This window comes from Scatophagus argus, chromosome 13 (assembly GCF_020382885.2).
Source record: "Scatophagus argus isolate fScaArg1 chromosome 13, fScaArg1.pri, whole genome shotgun sequence".
NCBI classification, from domain to species: Eukaryota; Metazoa; Chordata; class Actinopteri; family Scatophagidae; genus Scatophagus; species Scatophagus argus.
The window spans coordinates 12,266,184-12,283,832 of record NC_058505.1 but is presented as its reverse complement, the minus strand read 5'-3'; the positions used below and the strand labels follow the sequence as shown (position 1 = coordinate 12,283,832).

The following is a 17,649-nucleotide window of genomic DNA, read 5'->3' as shown; positions in this document are numbered from 1 at the left end:
AATAATAAAGTTCAGGGATATCCTGTGACAATTTCCAAAACATATTCTCTGTGTCTGAGAAAACTTCAAGATCTTCAAGAGAAGGACAGGAAAAAAAAAGAAAAAGAAAAAGCGGAGACACTCCGAGCTGTAACATTTCAGGCAATCCTAACCCGTACTCTGTTCCCCACCCACCAGTGGCAGGCCATCAGGGCCAGCAAGGCCTTCTCTGCTGGCCTAAACACTTTCAGAAGCACTGAACTATATTTACAACCTAAATTCTAATATTTGTTCCATCAAAATTGTATTCATTTATTCCCAAAAGTTTATTCTCTTCATTTCATAGCATGTGTCTCGGCTGCATCACTTCCAGTATGTGGATGTTCGATTTCTGTCCAATCAGATTTCAGCCTCTATGTGTTGCCATCTCAGTCTAATCTGCCCAGGGCCTTCAGAATCAGTAGTGCTGGCCCACGCAATTTAGATTATATTAGCCATTGACTGTTTCTTTAACCAATCAGATTTGAGAATCCTCACTGTGACGCTTCCCAGTGCCAGTTAGCTGGCTTCCGTTCTCTGATTGGTCGGTCAGAGCAAAAGTCACAGCCAAGTGCGACTAGCAGTTTTGAACTGCCCCGGATGATGTACATGGCACAGCTGCGGTTATAGTGTAGAAGTACGTTGTCTTAACTGTGTTTCATGTTGTATTAGTAATGGTAATTATCCTCAACACACAAAATTCCTCTCTTTCTCTAATGCCACGCCTTGTCATATTGCATTTTTGGATAGTATCGATGTTTTTTTTATAATTGCGACGTGATAGTGGTTGTATTAAGAGGTGGACTAAGTCAGGTATGTCCCCACTGAAGACCCAGGTACCAAATGCACGGTACCCACCACTGCCACCCACAGCAGGCACCAGATGGTTTTGTGATCTCTACTTTTTTCTATCATCCCACGATCCTCATTCGTTCCTTTATGTTATTTCCCCACCTGTGCAAGGACAGTGAAAAAAATAAACACAACAGGCATAAACAAACATTGCTATCGTGGGTGCACTGAATGCACAAATGATGATCTGGGAGCCATTAGACTGTTTATGTGTCAGTCTGACTCTCCATCAATAACAACACTTATCACACACGTACTGTGCCTCAGGAGCACTGCAAACCCCTTAGCAAGCATTTAGATGCTCTTAAAAGGTCTCTTATATTAAACAAGCCGACACTTCACATAATGCATACCATTTATCAACAGGCTCTCTGTGGAGGTCTTTATTCCACTTTCTGTGTTGTGACTTTCCCTGACTGGTATGCACAGTTTACACATGCCATTTTCTTTTTCTATCCATCTGATTCTCTTATTCAGCTTTTTCCCTTGCTTGTTTCCTCCCAAATTCCATACCACTCTTTGCCTTCACTATCATTTTGTTTTTCTCTTCTCTGTCTCATATTACTCTCCACTGCTTGCCCCAGTACATCTTTACCAACACTGCATCTTTATTTTCCTCTCCATCTTGCTTGCTTGCTCCTTTTTTTATCCTTCCAAGGCGCCATAGTTCCAAGTGAGTAATGCGTTTGGCATAATTAGGCCAGTGTGCTCCTGGTCCCCACCGACGTGATTTGCATGCAGATAAAAATGAGCCAATCAAGCACCACGATGGCAGCAGATGTCCTTGTCTTTCATGACATCATCAGAGGTGACCCTGAAAGCCGGAAATTAGATGGTGGGTGGCAGGAGGTGGGAGTGAATAAAATCTGTTGCCTAATTGTAAGAATACTGCAACACAGATGCAGAATGTCCACAGCGTCCACTCCCAGTGAGCACGGGTTTTATTTGGAAGTGAAAAGAGAAGAACAGTGGGCTAAGTAATCAGTTGCCATTAGGTACACCTAGCTAAGACTAATGAGGTAAAATATAACAGCCTGCAATAACACTTAGTTGATAGTGTTTAGTTTTTAGTTTGCGTAAAACTGTTTTAGAAAGGTCTTGACTACAAAAAGAAATAATATGTTGGATTCATGCACATGGACATGAATTTTCAAAAACGTTCTCATTCTTAGCACACCTACCCACACTGCATGGCTGTCCACGACAATTTCTCCACAATTCAAGGAATCCCATCTCTGTTTAGGTTTATGCAATCAAAGCACTTCGGTTTTTGTTTCTGAACTGCCGTGATACTGGGCTGAAGATACACAACAGGGTGCCGTTTGATATCATCCAATGACGACGATACAAACTTGTCCTCTGAACCAAATTTATCGCCTGTTTCCTAAATCTGCTAGAATACATTTGAGGGTGTTTGATGTCATTCCTGTGGATTGCTCCACCTTAGTTTAACTCCATGGGTGGAGATGGCGTTACTCAACAGGCCAGCTGGGAGATGTTTAGAGCTCTACTTAAATGAATAAATAATCAAGTCCTGCTTGGTCATCTTGAGATGAGTGTACCCGTAAGCCAGCCAGCCAGTCAGTACTCTTCAAATCAGATTAAGCTTTATGAACACTGATCTGCCTTGAACAGAAATGGGCCGGAACGCTCTGGCCAATAAGCATTTGGCTGCGTATAAGTACAGTGAGCCAGTGTATGAATATGTATGTGTGTGTGTGTGTGTGTTGTCTGTGTATACTGATCATTCGAGACCTGGCTTAAGGTCAGAACACAGTTGTTCTCATTGACCCATACTGTCTGTATCTACATTTTAGACTGTGACTGTGACTTGAGCCTTAAAATGTCTCCATGACTCAAAGACTGCAAATGCTTTTTAGAGCAAAAGTCCAGAGAATGACTGACCTTTTGTCGGAAAAATGACTTGAAACAATTAATCACTTATCAAAATTGTTTCAGGCAACTTGTCAATTTTAAATGGTTTACTTAACAGCAAAGGACTAAAAAAAAAAAAAAAAACTTGACAATTTGACCTTTTTTTTGGCATTGGAGGACGTCATGCTGTGAAGGATGGAGGACTCAGGACTCCTCCGGTACACAAAAGCATGCATGACCATGAAGTGCGTATCATACTGTCCAAACTTTTAACTTGACTAACAGGTATGAATTTTGTTGATATGATACAAGTACAAGTGAGTACAAGTGAAGGCAGCGCAACACACACAGTGAATCCAGATGCCAGTGAAGGCACCATTGGGCCAAACACCACCTGCCAGATTTAAGGCTTCCGTCTGTTTAACACACCTGGTCGCCATCTAACACGTAGCTCCCACTGGTGCCATCACTCTCTGTGTCCGTTCTGACCTTTTTCCTCTCACTTTCATATGTAACACCATCTCCCTCTCTCTTTTTCACACTCTTTCTGTCTACCACTCTCCATTTCCACCTGTTTATCTCTTAACCTTGCCCTTGATCTGCTGAAATGTCCCCTTTTTCTCTGTATCTTTTATTATTCCATCTGTCTCATTTTCACTCTGTCCTCTCCTTCACCCTCCCTTTTTATTCCTGAGCCTTATATGCTGCATCTTTGTTTAAAGAAGTATATTATTTAGTTTGTGCCTCTGTACACAGTATGAATGACAGCAAAGAAATTGGTAGTACCAAGTGTAAACCACATACTGTACACACATACTTTATACAAAGACCATTTTCACTCACTCACACAGTGACACACACTAAATTACAAACTTACAAACACATGCATATAAACACACATCTGTACGCTCACATACAGTGTGCACACTCACAAGCCCAGATCAAGTTGTATGTAAGTATGCTAGTCCTCTAATCTGTGGCTTGCTTGGAGCTTCTTCCAAAATCCATGGACCTAAAAAGTCCTAGCAGGCCTGGGCTGGAACAGTAACACCCTACACTTAGCCACATGGCGCTAGCTAGCCCACACCCTCCTAAACACAGCCAGATGTGCAGGGACTGGCAGCGTGGTACAATGTCACCGCACTCCTCTGCTGACATATGAGTGAAAAAGCCTCGGCTTTAGACGTGATTAGGAATCAGCTTATCCTATTTTTTTCATCATAAATATGAAACTCACTGAATATTTTTTAACACTGTAAATAAGCAGGACCCAGCCACCAATTAACTTCTGAAAATCTGGAGTGGTGAGCTGTTTACCAAAGACTGAAACAGGAGCAACTCCTCTTACTTTGAACATTTCAACAGCTAAGGATAAGAACAGGATGTCTCTATTAAGAATGGCTGGATCCTGCCAAATTGCACTTATCACGTGGGAGCAAATGTAATGTATTATGGTCCAATTAACCCCAGTCTATCTCTTAGTTCTCGTATTCAGAAAACGTAGTCAACAGCAGATGGTTTCCAGACCTCAAGGTCTCAACACACATATACTTTTCCCCTCCCTCTGTCAGCTCTGCTGTCCCCATCTGATGCTCACTGATGTGAGCTGTGATGTGATAAGAAGACATGAGAAAAAATGGGAAAAACCAAGGAGGAGAGGAGAGGAGAGGAGAGGAGAGGAGAGGAGAGGAGAGGAGAGGAGACAATAGTTGTGGCTAGACTTGAGGTTAACCATCTGATTAATTTTCTGTTTCAAAGCAATACAACAGCTATTTGATATTTGTCATGGAAGACATCTGGCAAGCACACAGAAACAAAAACAAGCTTCAGATGAAAACACTAGTCGCCATGTTCATGACGTGCATCTCTGTGTGTATTTATCCACAGGTTTGTGGATGCGCATCATTAGAGTGTTTAGAGTTCAGAGCTGAGTGCTGCTTGAATGTGAGTGTCTGTGTTGTTTACTGGCACACTACTAAATGAGGTGTTTTTTCTGAAGAATTGGAAAATTTAAGAGCTGTAGGATGACATAAAATAACTTGGAGGGGATTTGTATGTCTTAGACAAGCTTGTGTATCTTTGTGTGTGTGTGTGTGTGTACTTGGCAGGCGGTGTGACTGAATCTCTTTGACACAACAACAACCTTCTCAGTGAAAAGGAGGGACCATGAGAAAGAAATACTGAGAGCGATAGAAGAAGAGTAAAGAAATGTCACTCAGACACTAATCACTGTGATCTGAAAAGGTCAGGCTAACTAGCCAAGCTCAGAGCCCAAGCTGACAGATCCATTGTCACCGACTGGCCAAGGGGAACAAGTGGAGCACACAGACACCCTTCTATTAACTGGAGCAGGTCATTAGACACAAATAATTGCCTTAGTGTGCCAATGCTCAAAGGTTGAAAACCCCTCTCTTTCTCTTTCACCCTCTGTCTCTCATTTCTTCTCACACACTCAGAGTGTTGCAATTAAGTTCTGATTTTATTTTTCATATTATTAAGAATGATGCAGAGTAGATTTACATATTAGGTGTACTACAACACATGTTAAGATTTTACTGTAAAATGTTTACTTATTTTGAAATGGGAACTGAAATGTGTCATGGAACATCAGAGCTGAAGTCAGGGTTTGGAATTGGTTTGTTTTGTAGCAGCAAAGCTTTATTTGATTCAGTTAGAGGAACTGAAATAGTATCAGATTCTTCAATGAAACAGAGAAGTACTGTTGTGGGATAATGTCACAGTGCAGAATATACAAATAACATGTGACATGACTTTATATTCAACGACTTTTGTTATAATCCTCCCACTATTTGTTATTTTGCAAATCATGCATGAGTAGCAGTTGTAAAATAAAAACACTATAACTAACAATAAATTCAATAAAAAGTTGTTATTTTTTTCCTTTCTGGCATTTAGTCATTATGAAGCAGTACAAAACAGAGTGAGATAAGATGCAAGTAAAAAAAAAAAAAAAATATGTGAAACATCTCAGCTTCAGGATGCCGCCAAATCCAATAATTTCATTGTTTCAAACATTCTGTAGATCTGGAGGCTTGGTTCCAAAATTTAAAAATAAAACAGCTTGGCATCCTCACAACACTTCTGCAAAGTCTTACAACCCTGTTCTGCTGAAGCATGACAGCAGATCGATGCTTTGCATCAATCTGTCTGGAAAAAGGTCTTTAACTTGTCTCACTTATTGTCAGCGTGTGTGTGTGTGTGTGTATGTGGTCTGTGAAGGCAAAACTGGTAAGATAACTGGTAAGATGAATGTACCATTAAAACATTGAAAACTGGTTCCTTGTATATGATGTCAAAACTAAAATGTGAACAGCTGATTACTGTTACACAGATATGCACACCCATAGACACATCTTGTCATGTTTTTTCCTTCTATTCTCTCATTTTGTCACTCACTCACACTCTTTTCATGAATCCAAAAACTCACCATCAAAAACTTTGTACTGTCCAGTGAGGGAGGTCTGTAAGGCCCGGCCAGCATCTTTGAGTTGTCCCTCCATCTCCCTGCGGCTCAGCATAGCCAGGTTATCCTCCATGTCGCTGGTACAGCAGGTGTAACCCTGGGGACAGATGCGCAGGTGCTCCCCTATCAGGAGGACAGTTGGAGACAGAGGAGGAACAGGGAGGTGGTAGTAGGAGAGCAAAAAGAGGAAAAGGAGGAGATGACAAAAGAGGTGAGGAAAAGGGACAGCGAAAATGGTATTAGCAGGTTTCATCAATTCAGTCAGTGCTCAATGAAACTGAGATTAACAGCTCCTATGTTGCTGCTCAAAAGTGAGCATGAATATGACGAGAAGTGTTTGCTGCAGTTAGCTGTGGCTGTTTATTACAACCTCAAACCCAGCTTGTTGGCGGTCATGGAGGCAGGGCTGCATGGGTTCACCCGCCTGATTACCTGGCAAGATGTGAAGAACTCAGTGGAAATGAGAGCAGTGGAGCAGGACCACAGCACCAGCTCCCATACAATGAGCACTACTGACATGCATGCCTGGGCCTGCACTGGCAAACATGTGGCTTCACACAAACTAGATGAAAAACCAGGGAAGTAGAAAAGATCTGTAAGCTAGGCTTTTGTGTACGAGTAAACATGCTGTACACCCGACCAATTTAAACTTGGGTTGTCAAAGTTGATTACAACTGCAGTCGAGCTGCAGGTGACATCAGAACGAACGGCGTAAGATGCAAATAATACAAACAGAAGCCTAGGGGAAACAAAATTCATGTAGGTGATGCTAATTTGCAAGAGAGCATATCATGTATGATGCAACACATGTCTGACAATGAAAATGTTCACTTTTGAAGATTTAGCTCATATTTTCAGACACAAGCCTACATACTCAAAAATAAATCTACAATATATAAATGAAGCTCACAATGAAAGGGAAGCAACAAGGATGCACAACGATGTTGTGGAGGGCGCAACAAACCATATTTAGACTTTTTTTTACTGGAATAAAAGAGAATGAATTTTTTAGTTTATTGTGGTCTATTCTTCTAAAGACAAGATTTTCCTTTCTTATTAAACATTTTTAAAAAAGTACATTAAAGCTTCTGATGTACTCACATAGACAAGAGCACACAGACAACCATCAAAAAGGAAGAAGTAAATATGAAGAGAAGATGGCAACCCTTTCTGAGGTCGGCAGTCATAAGTGGTCATAAATAATTTCATTCTTTGCAAACAAGACGGTTCTGATTGCCTAGCGCATCACCCTTAGCCTGTCTGAGACCACGTTCCGCCCTAAAGCCAACACATTTCTTCTAAGTGGTCTATGTGTTTCTCTAGTGCATTTCTTCAACTATCCATCTCACTGTTGATCAAAATTTCTCTGATGGCTGTTTTCTGTTTTTTTTAAAAACAAACAATACGTTGAAACCCCAAAGTTTCAATGTTGGCAAAAGGATGCACCTTACTATGCTATGACTGCATTTTGAACTGGCTCAAGTGAGTGTTAGATTTCTAAGTTAAAATAAGGTGAAAACTATGAGAGCATCTGTTGGCTGGTCCAGAGGTTTTATTGCAGAAGCCAGCATCACTATTGTTATTTGATATTAGTTTGTGCACTTTGTATTAAGCAGTGTTTATAGATAGAGTGCAGGTTGTAGCATTTCCCTTCTGATTGCATTACTCCTTTGTGGAGGAGACATTTACATGAATCTCATTCAGTCTACCCTCTCACCCAAAGGCCCTGCAGTGACAAGTGTTACAACTACCACCTCACCAGAGGGAAACAGAAGAAATCTCCTTAAATGACCTTAATCAACACACACACATGCAGACTCTAAACACACACAAAAAAATTTTTAGGCTAATTACTGTGTTTGATCATCAAACTAGGAGACCTTCTGGAATATTTTTGCCTTTTCTCTTTCCATAATGCTTTTTTATGTACATAATATGGACAGTAACACAAGATCCGTCTGTTCTGCTCATTGTTAATAGGCTGAAATACGTCTAAGCCTCACTCTAATCATCAAGGCTTTGGAGCTGACATGTTTAATTACTATAATACGTCTGCATCATCATCACCACATAACTGAGCTTTACACAGCCTGCACAAAAGCAAACACGTGCAGTAAACACACATAAGTAGGGGATTAATGATTTAATGTCCCTCAGGCTGTCATTAACATGCACCTGATGGCGTTTCAGCTGAGAGCAAGTCTATAGGCACAGTGCTGCCATCGATAAGATTGATCCTGCGCTGCATTTCATCGTTAAAGGCAGCCATTTCTGCGTGGACTGGCTTAACGATTAAAAGCAGGCTGTACTGTAGTTGTAGTCTGAGTAAATCCCTGTGTATCTCTCTAAGCAGTTGATAATCTCAGCAATATTTTACAGTCAGTGCGTATATGAAAAGAAACCACCCGCTTCACTGATGTGTCTGCCAAGTTTCTGTAACTGTCCTGTAAGTTCCTCATTCAGGCCAACTCTAAAACAGAGCAATTAAAGGCAATTTTCCTCTTCGAATGCGAAAGTGGAGGACGGATCTGAGGAGGAGGTGACATTGAGTGTCTCTCAGCACCCTCTTAACTGCTCATGGTGTGACTCACAATCTACACATCAAGGGAAAGATCGTGGACCTGGAGATGGACACTTGTATGTGTTAGTGTGAGTGAGGTGTGGTGAAGAAAGAAAAGAAGGAGGATAGGAAGAGTGAAGGGGAAACTTGATGGCTGAATGCCATACAGTGCTATCAGGGGTCAGTCGCAATCTGTCAGCCCCTGGGACGGCCATTTAAATGCCTGAACTGGTTTTAGTGCTTATGTGTGTTTTGGGCCTGTGGCCATTTCTGCCAATGCAATCTGCTTGTTGCCTGCCACCATTTGAAGGACATCTGTGCAAAGGACAAGAATACACACTTAGCACACACACACACACACATACACAGAGATAATAGAGGGCGTGAGGCCTCCAGATGCAGCCAGCAGAAACAACCCTTTCATTTTTCTATACACTCATAACATCAGCAGAGTCCACACATAAGCACATGAACATGCCTGCAGTTTTACAGACACACACACACACACACACACACACACAGTCCTGGACACACATCTGCCAGATCAACGGGAAAGGTCACCTGTAACAGAGCATTATGTTTCCAGTTGGGTAACCTAACAGTTGGCTAATGTTACAAACAGAACAGCATCTTCCAATTGACTCAATAAGCTGGAGTGAGCCTGCCTGTCTGTCTGTCTGTCTGTCTGTCTGCCTGCCTGCCTGTCTGTCTGTCTGTCTGTGTGTGGGTGTGGGTCTAGTTGGGTGAGAGAAGCATTAAACCTTCTGTCAATCAAAGTGCAGAGGAAAGGTATCCTTAACAAGCAGACATGGCTCTCCTGCTTTTACACTTCCAGTCTCTCTCTCTCTCTCTCTCTCTCTCTCTGTCTCTCTCTCTCTCTCTCTTGCTCTCTCTCTCTCTGATGCACATGCACACACATTTTCAAACTCACAGCCAGAGGATACTAGAGTAGTCATCAGTGGAGGAAAGCTCAATCTGGAGAGAAGCTGTGTTACTCTGACAGTTGCATCTATAAGGCCATAACAGAGAGGGCAGCTAATGCTAATGCTCAAGACATTTTTTCTGGATTCATATTCCAGGACACATCCCATTTTCTGCACTTAGATAGGTAAAACAAACATGTTACGTACCACAAGACCACTTCTCATGCATTAGAGATCTACTCTTGCAATAAACAAATTCCAGTCTGTCTTCACTATTTCCTGTCTCTATTGTTCCTGAATTGCTCCTGCAGTGTGAAAAAAACATCATGGAATGCATGATAAAGCTGAAATAACAATGGTCATAACAATAATAATAATAATAATAATAATAATGCAGTTCCTTGAGAGGAAGAAGCACAGCGTTTGAACTGATTGCACAGTTGGCACACATAGATGAAACAAAACCCTGTGTGAGCAAGACCTGTTCAAAATTAAACCATCTATTCAAATATATTCAAATTGACAGTGTAGGTGTTCTGCACTAATCAGCCACCTTTTGTGAGGCCAATCAGCACTAAGGTAGCAAGTCAATTATCAGGCCTCTGCTACAATTACACACATGCATGAACCACCTTCCCACCTGCGCAAACATTAATTCTGTTATTTTGCATAACGGGCAAAACTTTAAAACTATACTATGAAAGTTTTACTTAAAAAAAGCAATGTACAGACTCGTAGAAAAGTAATCCCTATCAGTCAGAGTGTGATAGGGTCTGTACCCCTCTTTTCATTCACAATCTCACTCACTTGACCACTGCTGTTCTTTCTCGACCCCTAAGCTGGGGCCAGTTTTGAATGGTCTGCTTATAAACAGCTATCGGCAAATCCTGCATAGTATTCCTTTAACCCCATAAGAGTCACTTCTTTTCTCTCTTCCTTTGATAGACAGGCTCTAAATGGAGAGTAATTCCCAAACCATTAGCTTATCACTGTTCACCAGGGAGGAAGGTTCCTATTAAACAGCAATCTGGGAAGGCAGAATAAGGTTGTGCACGCTGTGATAAAGCATGGGAGAGACTGACAGTAGGAAGCGTTTTGAGATGGTGGAAAACAGAGACAGAGCAGAGGGCAACAGGAAATTAAGAATGAGTCAAAGCCCAAGTTATTTGCGTCATTTGTCTGGGAGCCTGTGAACAAAACGGGAGTCAAAATGCTGGCCTTGTCCAGTTATGCTACCATCACTGTGTCACTGTTGTGTTTGTTTCTTTCTGGAAATTCTGCCATGGGTACTAAAACAATACTAATAAAAATAAACATTGCTGTCACACAACATTATACGCAGCCATTGTAGCAGTTTATTTCACATCTGTGACGAGTCTCGATGCCACCCTAGTTCCATCAATTCAGATTATGTTAACCTGTGCAGGTGTTATGCTGCCTGAGATACACACTTTCAAGCTGTGCAATTCAGACTCTGAGGATTTAGGGCATGTCCCCACTTGTGAAGTTTATTTAAAACCTATTTTTTTTTCTTTTATGATGGAAAATTGGGCCATAGATATTTTTTTTTATTGTTGTCTACAACAGTAGACAACAATAAAAAAAAATAATATAACAATAACAATAATACTGTTGTTTTTTCCTAACAGAAAAAAATGTGTTACTGGCTTCTTCCTAGATGTGGGAAACATTGTATATTACTATTTCCAGGATAAAAAGAAGGTGCTTTTTATCTGTGTAAAGTAGGGTAGTGACATAAAAACCGAAACTCAATAACCGAGCCCTTAATCAGCCTGTGCGCTGTGGGTATCTCTCAAAATGAATTGAAAATGAAAATGAATTCATGTTCTCTGCATGCGCCCTGATAGCTCTTTCACCTTTTATTAATCAAGCATAAAGAGCACAACATCATGTCACTTCAAACCTCATGCATACAAGAAATAAGATTATAAATCTTGCACTTGTGTCAGCATCAGAACTGGTTTATAATAATGTGAAGGTGGACACGCCCAGGTTGACATATACAATGTCACATGTCATACATGTGTACATTATGTGTGTGAATACGTATCATTGCTGGAGGCAGTTTACAAACCACAGGATGTATAGTTTTAAGTTGCGGCCTGAATCAGACCAGTAATGTGTTTGTATATTAGTATTACCTCCTAAAGAAATAGGAAATTAAAGTTCTGGTTTACATTCTTTCAGCGTGACACCGCTGGCGGCAAAGCTTTGGAGAAGTATGCAAACAGGAATTTAGGATGCATTTCATGTGAACAGCTGGTGAAGGTCCATGCCTTTCTTCTGAAGCAAATTCGACAAAATGGCATGACTGTGGCCTAACTGAAATGCTGACATACATAGCTGATGGCTCCTGGTAATGACTGACATTGCATAAATGACACTGTTTCAAGCCACAATGCAAAATATGCATGTGTGTGATTACACGCAGGCATGTGTGTGCACACATGCTGTGGGATCGGAGAGATTAGTAGCTTAATCCAGTCATCAGTGAGTGTGTGTGTGTCTGTGTGTGTGTGTGTGTGTGTGTGAGAGAGAGAGAGAGAGAGAGAGAGATTGCCAGTGCCAAGAAATACATCCATGGAACACCAGGAATCAAACACACCCACGCACACACACATTGTTGAACAGTGAATTAGGGTTAAACAGATGAAAAATAACAGGGCTGATCCTTTAGCTAAACACAGTGACATTTTCACATACTGGCCAGACAAACGCTTAATACAAACAACACTACTGTCCAACATCTACGAGCTTCCTATTAATGTTATTATTCTGTCTGTATAATGTTCTATCTATCCTTCTTTGTACTCAACAGAACCACCAAAGGGTGAGTCAGGCTATCACCTCGACCCAGTCTGGTAACGTGAGCCAAGTAGAAAGTCACATAAATAGCTTCCCCGAGCCAGACGGGGTGGCGGCCATACAACACATTAATAACGCGTTACCTATTTAAGCCTACATTGGCTATCTAACTACAGAAGACTGCTCAGAAAGCATTTCCTACCACTGTAGTAACAGTTTCAAAACAACACACATGAATGATACTACTGCTGCTACACTATACAGACGCTCTCTCACTGACTTGCCTTGAATAAGACTAATTTCTTGGGCTGGGGGAAGTTTGACCAGTTACTAATTTTGACCACGTGGGAGAGGAATGATGTGATAATGTGATGATGTGGGCTGTGGGGAGTGTGTTACTTAGTCAGAGTTAAGTTGCTATGGCTGTGATTAAGTCAAACAGTGGTCAGCCCATCTCAACAAATGGGCCAGAGTGAAATGGAGTGGAGAAGGGAAGCTGAGCAAAGCAAGGGACAGGACAGGATGAGATGGGATGGAATTGGACAAGATAAGACAGGATGATGCATCTTGCCCCTATTATGTTTACGACCACCCACAAGTGCAAAAAAATAACCTGAAGTTTTTTTGACTTTATTATTTTTATTACTTTGTGCTCATACTAATGCGCCATTGCACAGAAATTCACTATTTTTCTAAAAGAAAACCCAACACTCTGTATATACAAAATGCAAACGAAATTGCTCAACTCTGTCATAAATCCTTTAGAAGATGTGAACTGAAAATAAGCCCTATCACATGTCTTTGAAAATAAAACAGCTTCAGCGTGAAGCAATAGAAAACACGAGTGAATAAAATCATCATGGATTGTGTCCCTGTTCTTCTGTTCAGTTTATTTCATCTCTCAGAGCAACAGATGTGAACCAGATGCTTGAAAATCAGACTGGAGAGCAATAATGAAAGTGTCATTGTTTACAGATCAAAATGGATTAGGAATGGCAATTTCTAACGTGACAGGAAAGAGAGAGAATGTGAGAAGCTGAGCAAGAGAGACGAGCTAAACTGAAATTTCATTTTGCAGCTCATTTGGAGTTAAGCGGAAGAAAATGCATGACGTTATTGACATGACATGAGTGCAACACTTGCCCTGGGTTGGACCAAACCTGTGGGATCCTGGTCCTGTTGCAGCCCTGTAACGGGACTTGTGATTTGAAGGAACATGATGGATTACAACAGGTTTTGTAATATAGTTGCAGCAGCCCTGAGAAACATGCTTGACTGCCCACTGTGATAAGACAGGCACAGAGTGACACGCACACACAAATGCGCACAAATACACTTGCTCTTTGCTCTGTTCCTTCTGTCTACATCCGGTTCTGTGCTTTTCACACGCAGACACACAGCCCCACACAGGCAGACACACAAGTCCTGGAGGCCAATGAATAACCAGAGTGTGAGTGCCAAGTCCTTCAATTGGCGCCAGCAGCCTGTCCCACTCACTTAGCAGGTACAGTCACAGTGCTGATGTTGTGTTGTAGCTTTACAACCATGTCCTGCCTTCTTCGGTGTCATCTTCACTTTTTATCCATTCCCACAATTTTTTCTCTTTGAGATTAAATTGGGCTGACCTGGAATGCAGCAGACTGTAATTTTCTCAGACTTAACAAGAATAACACATCCAATAATATACTCTTCAAACAGTACACATTGTCCTAGCTATACACCATAAGCCACCCTTCTCCTGCCTCTTGCAGACATGCCTTAACATGAGCTTGTCTCTGTGTTGACTTCTTTAGTCATTCTCTGACTGAGTGTATTTGTGCCAAAAATACAAGAGGCAGGGAGTGGAAAAAGTCAGTGAAAAAGTTACTCTTCAGAAAGTTATCCTGTTGATCTTTTTCTGAACCATATCTGAGACATACTGTATCACAGGCCATCTCAAAATAAAAGAGTCAGCACAGGCTGCAGAGAGGTGACCCCATTTCTGTATGTGCAGGAATGTTTGTGTGGGTGAGTTTTCCACTGGTGATCTAGCACAGGTCTTTGACAGGAAGTGTCAACAGTCAACACACATCAGACACCTCTTGGCACATGATGCAGACAATAGACAAGTGATGCTTCTGTCTCCTGTGTAACTGAACTGTGAAATGAAGTCTGGGAGCCTGACAAAAATGCTTGAGAAGAAGCGGGAGGAAATAACAAAAATGCTTTTTCATTACATTGCTGGCATCGAACATCCACTAGACATTGTATCATTCACAGTTTCCCAGACAGATCACAGTTTTTAAAGAGGACAAGACTGTTCAGGATAGATTTGGTTGCAACATAGTAGCAGGAAGACCTTGGAAAAATGACACTTTTAAGATGAAGAGAGAAAGAAAAAGAAAACAAATATTGGTCTTCCATTTATCATGTGGCCAGAAACATGATGTATTGTGTTGTGATAATAGCATGTGATAATAGTAAGCATATATTACTACCAAAATCTGACAGTAATAAGCAATAATTTGTCAATATTGTATTTACAGATAGTTGTGCTGAGTCCAAGTGGCCAAAAAATAGATTAATAAAGCTTTAAGAAGGCAAGATCTCATTAAAAAGAAAGCTTATTTTACTACATTTTATTTTTTATATTTGCTAAACAAATCTAATTTACTTTCACATGAGAAAAGTTAAATATGTAAGAATGAGACACCACTTTGATATGACACACTGTATCCACATTAATGAAACAGCACTGTAGCCAAGAGTTACAGGCATTTTAACAAAGCAACACTATGAGAAACAACATGGGCTCCTTTTCAAGAATGATGCAGACATGAAAAAATTTCCATCGCTTTTAATTGCATGTGTTGAAGGTTAGATAGACAAAGAAAGGCAGAGCGAGCACAGTAGCACACATATTCATGTGTGCCTGTGTGCAGGTATTTGTGCTTGTGTCTGTGAGAGAGCTCACAGCTTGACTCCTATAAACTTCAGGCTTCCCTTTGTGGCAGGACCGTCTCCTTATGGTGAAAGAACAAACAAAGCAGCCAGTTCCCCTCCGCTCTGAACTGCTTAGAGGTGGAGAGTCTGACAGATAAAAGCCGACCTGCTGTTGTCAGGGCCTGTCAAAGCAGCCAGTGCTGAGAGACATTCAGCCAGGACTGAGTCAGAGACATGGACACAGAAGGTGGTGGGTGATGCAGCTGAGAGAGGTGCAGGTGGGTGAAAAATTGAAAGGTGAACACACAAAAGAGCTGGGGTGACGCAGACAGAAAAATATCACAGAGAGATATATCACCAGTCTCAGTTATTCAAAGCATTGTGGCATATTTCAGAGTCTTGTTTTTACTGTTTTGGTTCAGTCTTATTATTCTCCTAATGTCAATTTCAGAAGTGGCAGGCAGCTGGTTTTTAGCAAGAAAGCACCAAAGGACAGTCAAAGTTACAACAAGCTGGGTAAATCGAGTTCCAGGTATGCAGTATTCCTCTCTCGAGTTAGAGGAGACAAAGTAACTAAATGACTGAACACTGGACTTTTTGTCAGATCAGAAGGCCACAACATCTCTAAAAACGTGTTCCTGTGCTGGATGTCTACATTGCCAACACATTCACATTATCAACTCGAAATGTGATAAAATGTCATTGTCATGTTTACAGCTTGTTTATACTGTGGCCAAAAATTAGCTATTCCAGGTTTAATAACAAGGGTTTTATTAAGCAGTTAATTACTCCAATAAATTACGACATACTCCCTTATCTGCCAAGCCCTAATCCAGTGTCTTTAGACAGCCAAAAAAAGACAAAAATGCGTTCAATATTATACTGAAACAAAACAGAAAGCAAGTCTCTTTGAAGCCTTAAATATCACATGTACAATAGTCTTTCAGATAACCAAATAATTGGTTATCAAAATTGCAATTAAAGAACTTTCTGCCAGTTGATAAATGATTCATCGGTTTAAATCTTTTCAGCAGTATGTTATAAGGGATTTGCAGGAACAGCTGTTGCCTGCCAATATCTTTGACTCTGTCAAGGTCCTTTTTGTTCTCACCAGCTTTCTCACACTGTGAGTTCTTAAAGGTGCACTGTCGAGTGACAGACTTTTTGAGCAGCAATTGCTTTTTTATAAAGAGGTAATGAGGATTGATAAATAACAATAATAACAGTAATGATAATGAAACCACCTCCACCTCCTGCAATTACATTCTGTCATCTCAGATTATAGCGTTGGCTTTCCACTCCACAGTATGTTCTCTCACTCTTTATTTCTTTGAATGGAAATGAACAGAATTCTATTTTTAATAGAACACAAATGGCACAGGCGATGGAGGTCTTGAATGTAATTCTTCTATTTAACGCCGCTCTTTTCTCTCTGCTGCCACAGTACAAAGGCCCTCACAGAAAGCCATCAATCATCAGCTTTTAACCCACAAGCACACACCCCTGCCACTCCCATCAAACCGTTTTCAAAGCCAGATAGAAAGGTTGTCGAATCCTTCCTTTAATCTTCAATAATAGAGTCAGATAAGTATTAAATGTTGGTGATGTGATTACAGATCAGTGCTTGGAGAAAATATGGCAGACACTTTCTGCCTCAGTCATCGGATCAAAGCACACACAACTCTCTCAGTCCTTCCCTTAGCTCTCCCCCCTCCCGCCACCAACACACACACACACACACATACACACACACACACACACACACATACATACATACATACAGTCCTTCCCCACTTCCCTTCCTTCGCCTCTGGCTGAGAATTTGGCCATGGAATCTGGGCTTTCAAAGAACAAATCCATACTTGCCCAGATCCTCAAACACTAGTACATTTTATTTATGGCTAGAACTAGACAATAAACTTCACCTTGAGGGGTGGCCTGGGGTTCTCTTATCAGTATTATTTTATGTTGTTTGTCTTTTCAATATAAATCAAGATAAATTGTATCACCATCTGTCATTTGTTGACATAGCTGGTTTCATGGGAATGAAACTGCACAAAGTATGGGTGATGCAGCAAGGTTGCTTCTATGCACACGCACAGGATGGCAACATTTTCATAAAGTAAACAATCTCATTGAGGTTGATTGATCAACGAGACACCACCAGCAGCACTGTAATCAGTGAATCA

General features: G+C 41.0%; 1 protein-coding gene across 1 annotated transcript in view; it reads right to left on the bottom strand.

Moving 5' to 3' along the window:
- Positions 1-17,649, bottom strand: part of LOC124069220 (glypican-1-like) — a 60,886-nt gene that overhangs the window by 19,566 nt on the left and 23,671 nt on the right. Inside the window, exon 3 of the mRNA XM_046408116.1 lies at positions 6,194-6,352. Within this exon, the coding sequence (XP_046264072.1) occupies positions 6,194-6,352 (159 nt within the window). The remainder of the gene's footprint in view (positions 1-6,193; positions 6,353-17,649) is intronic.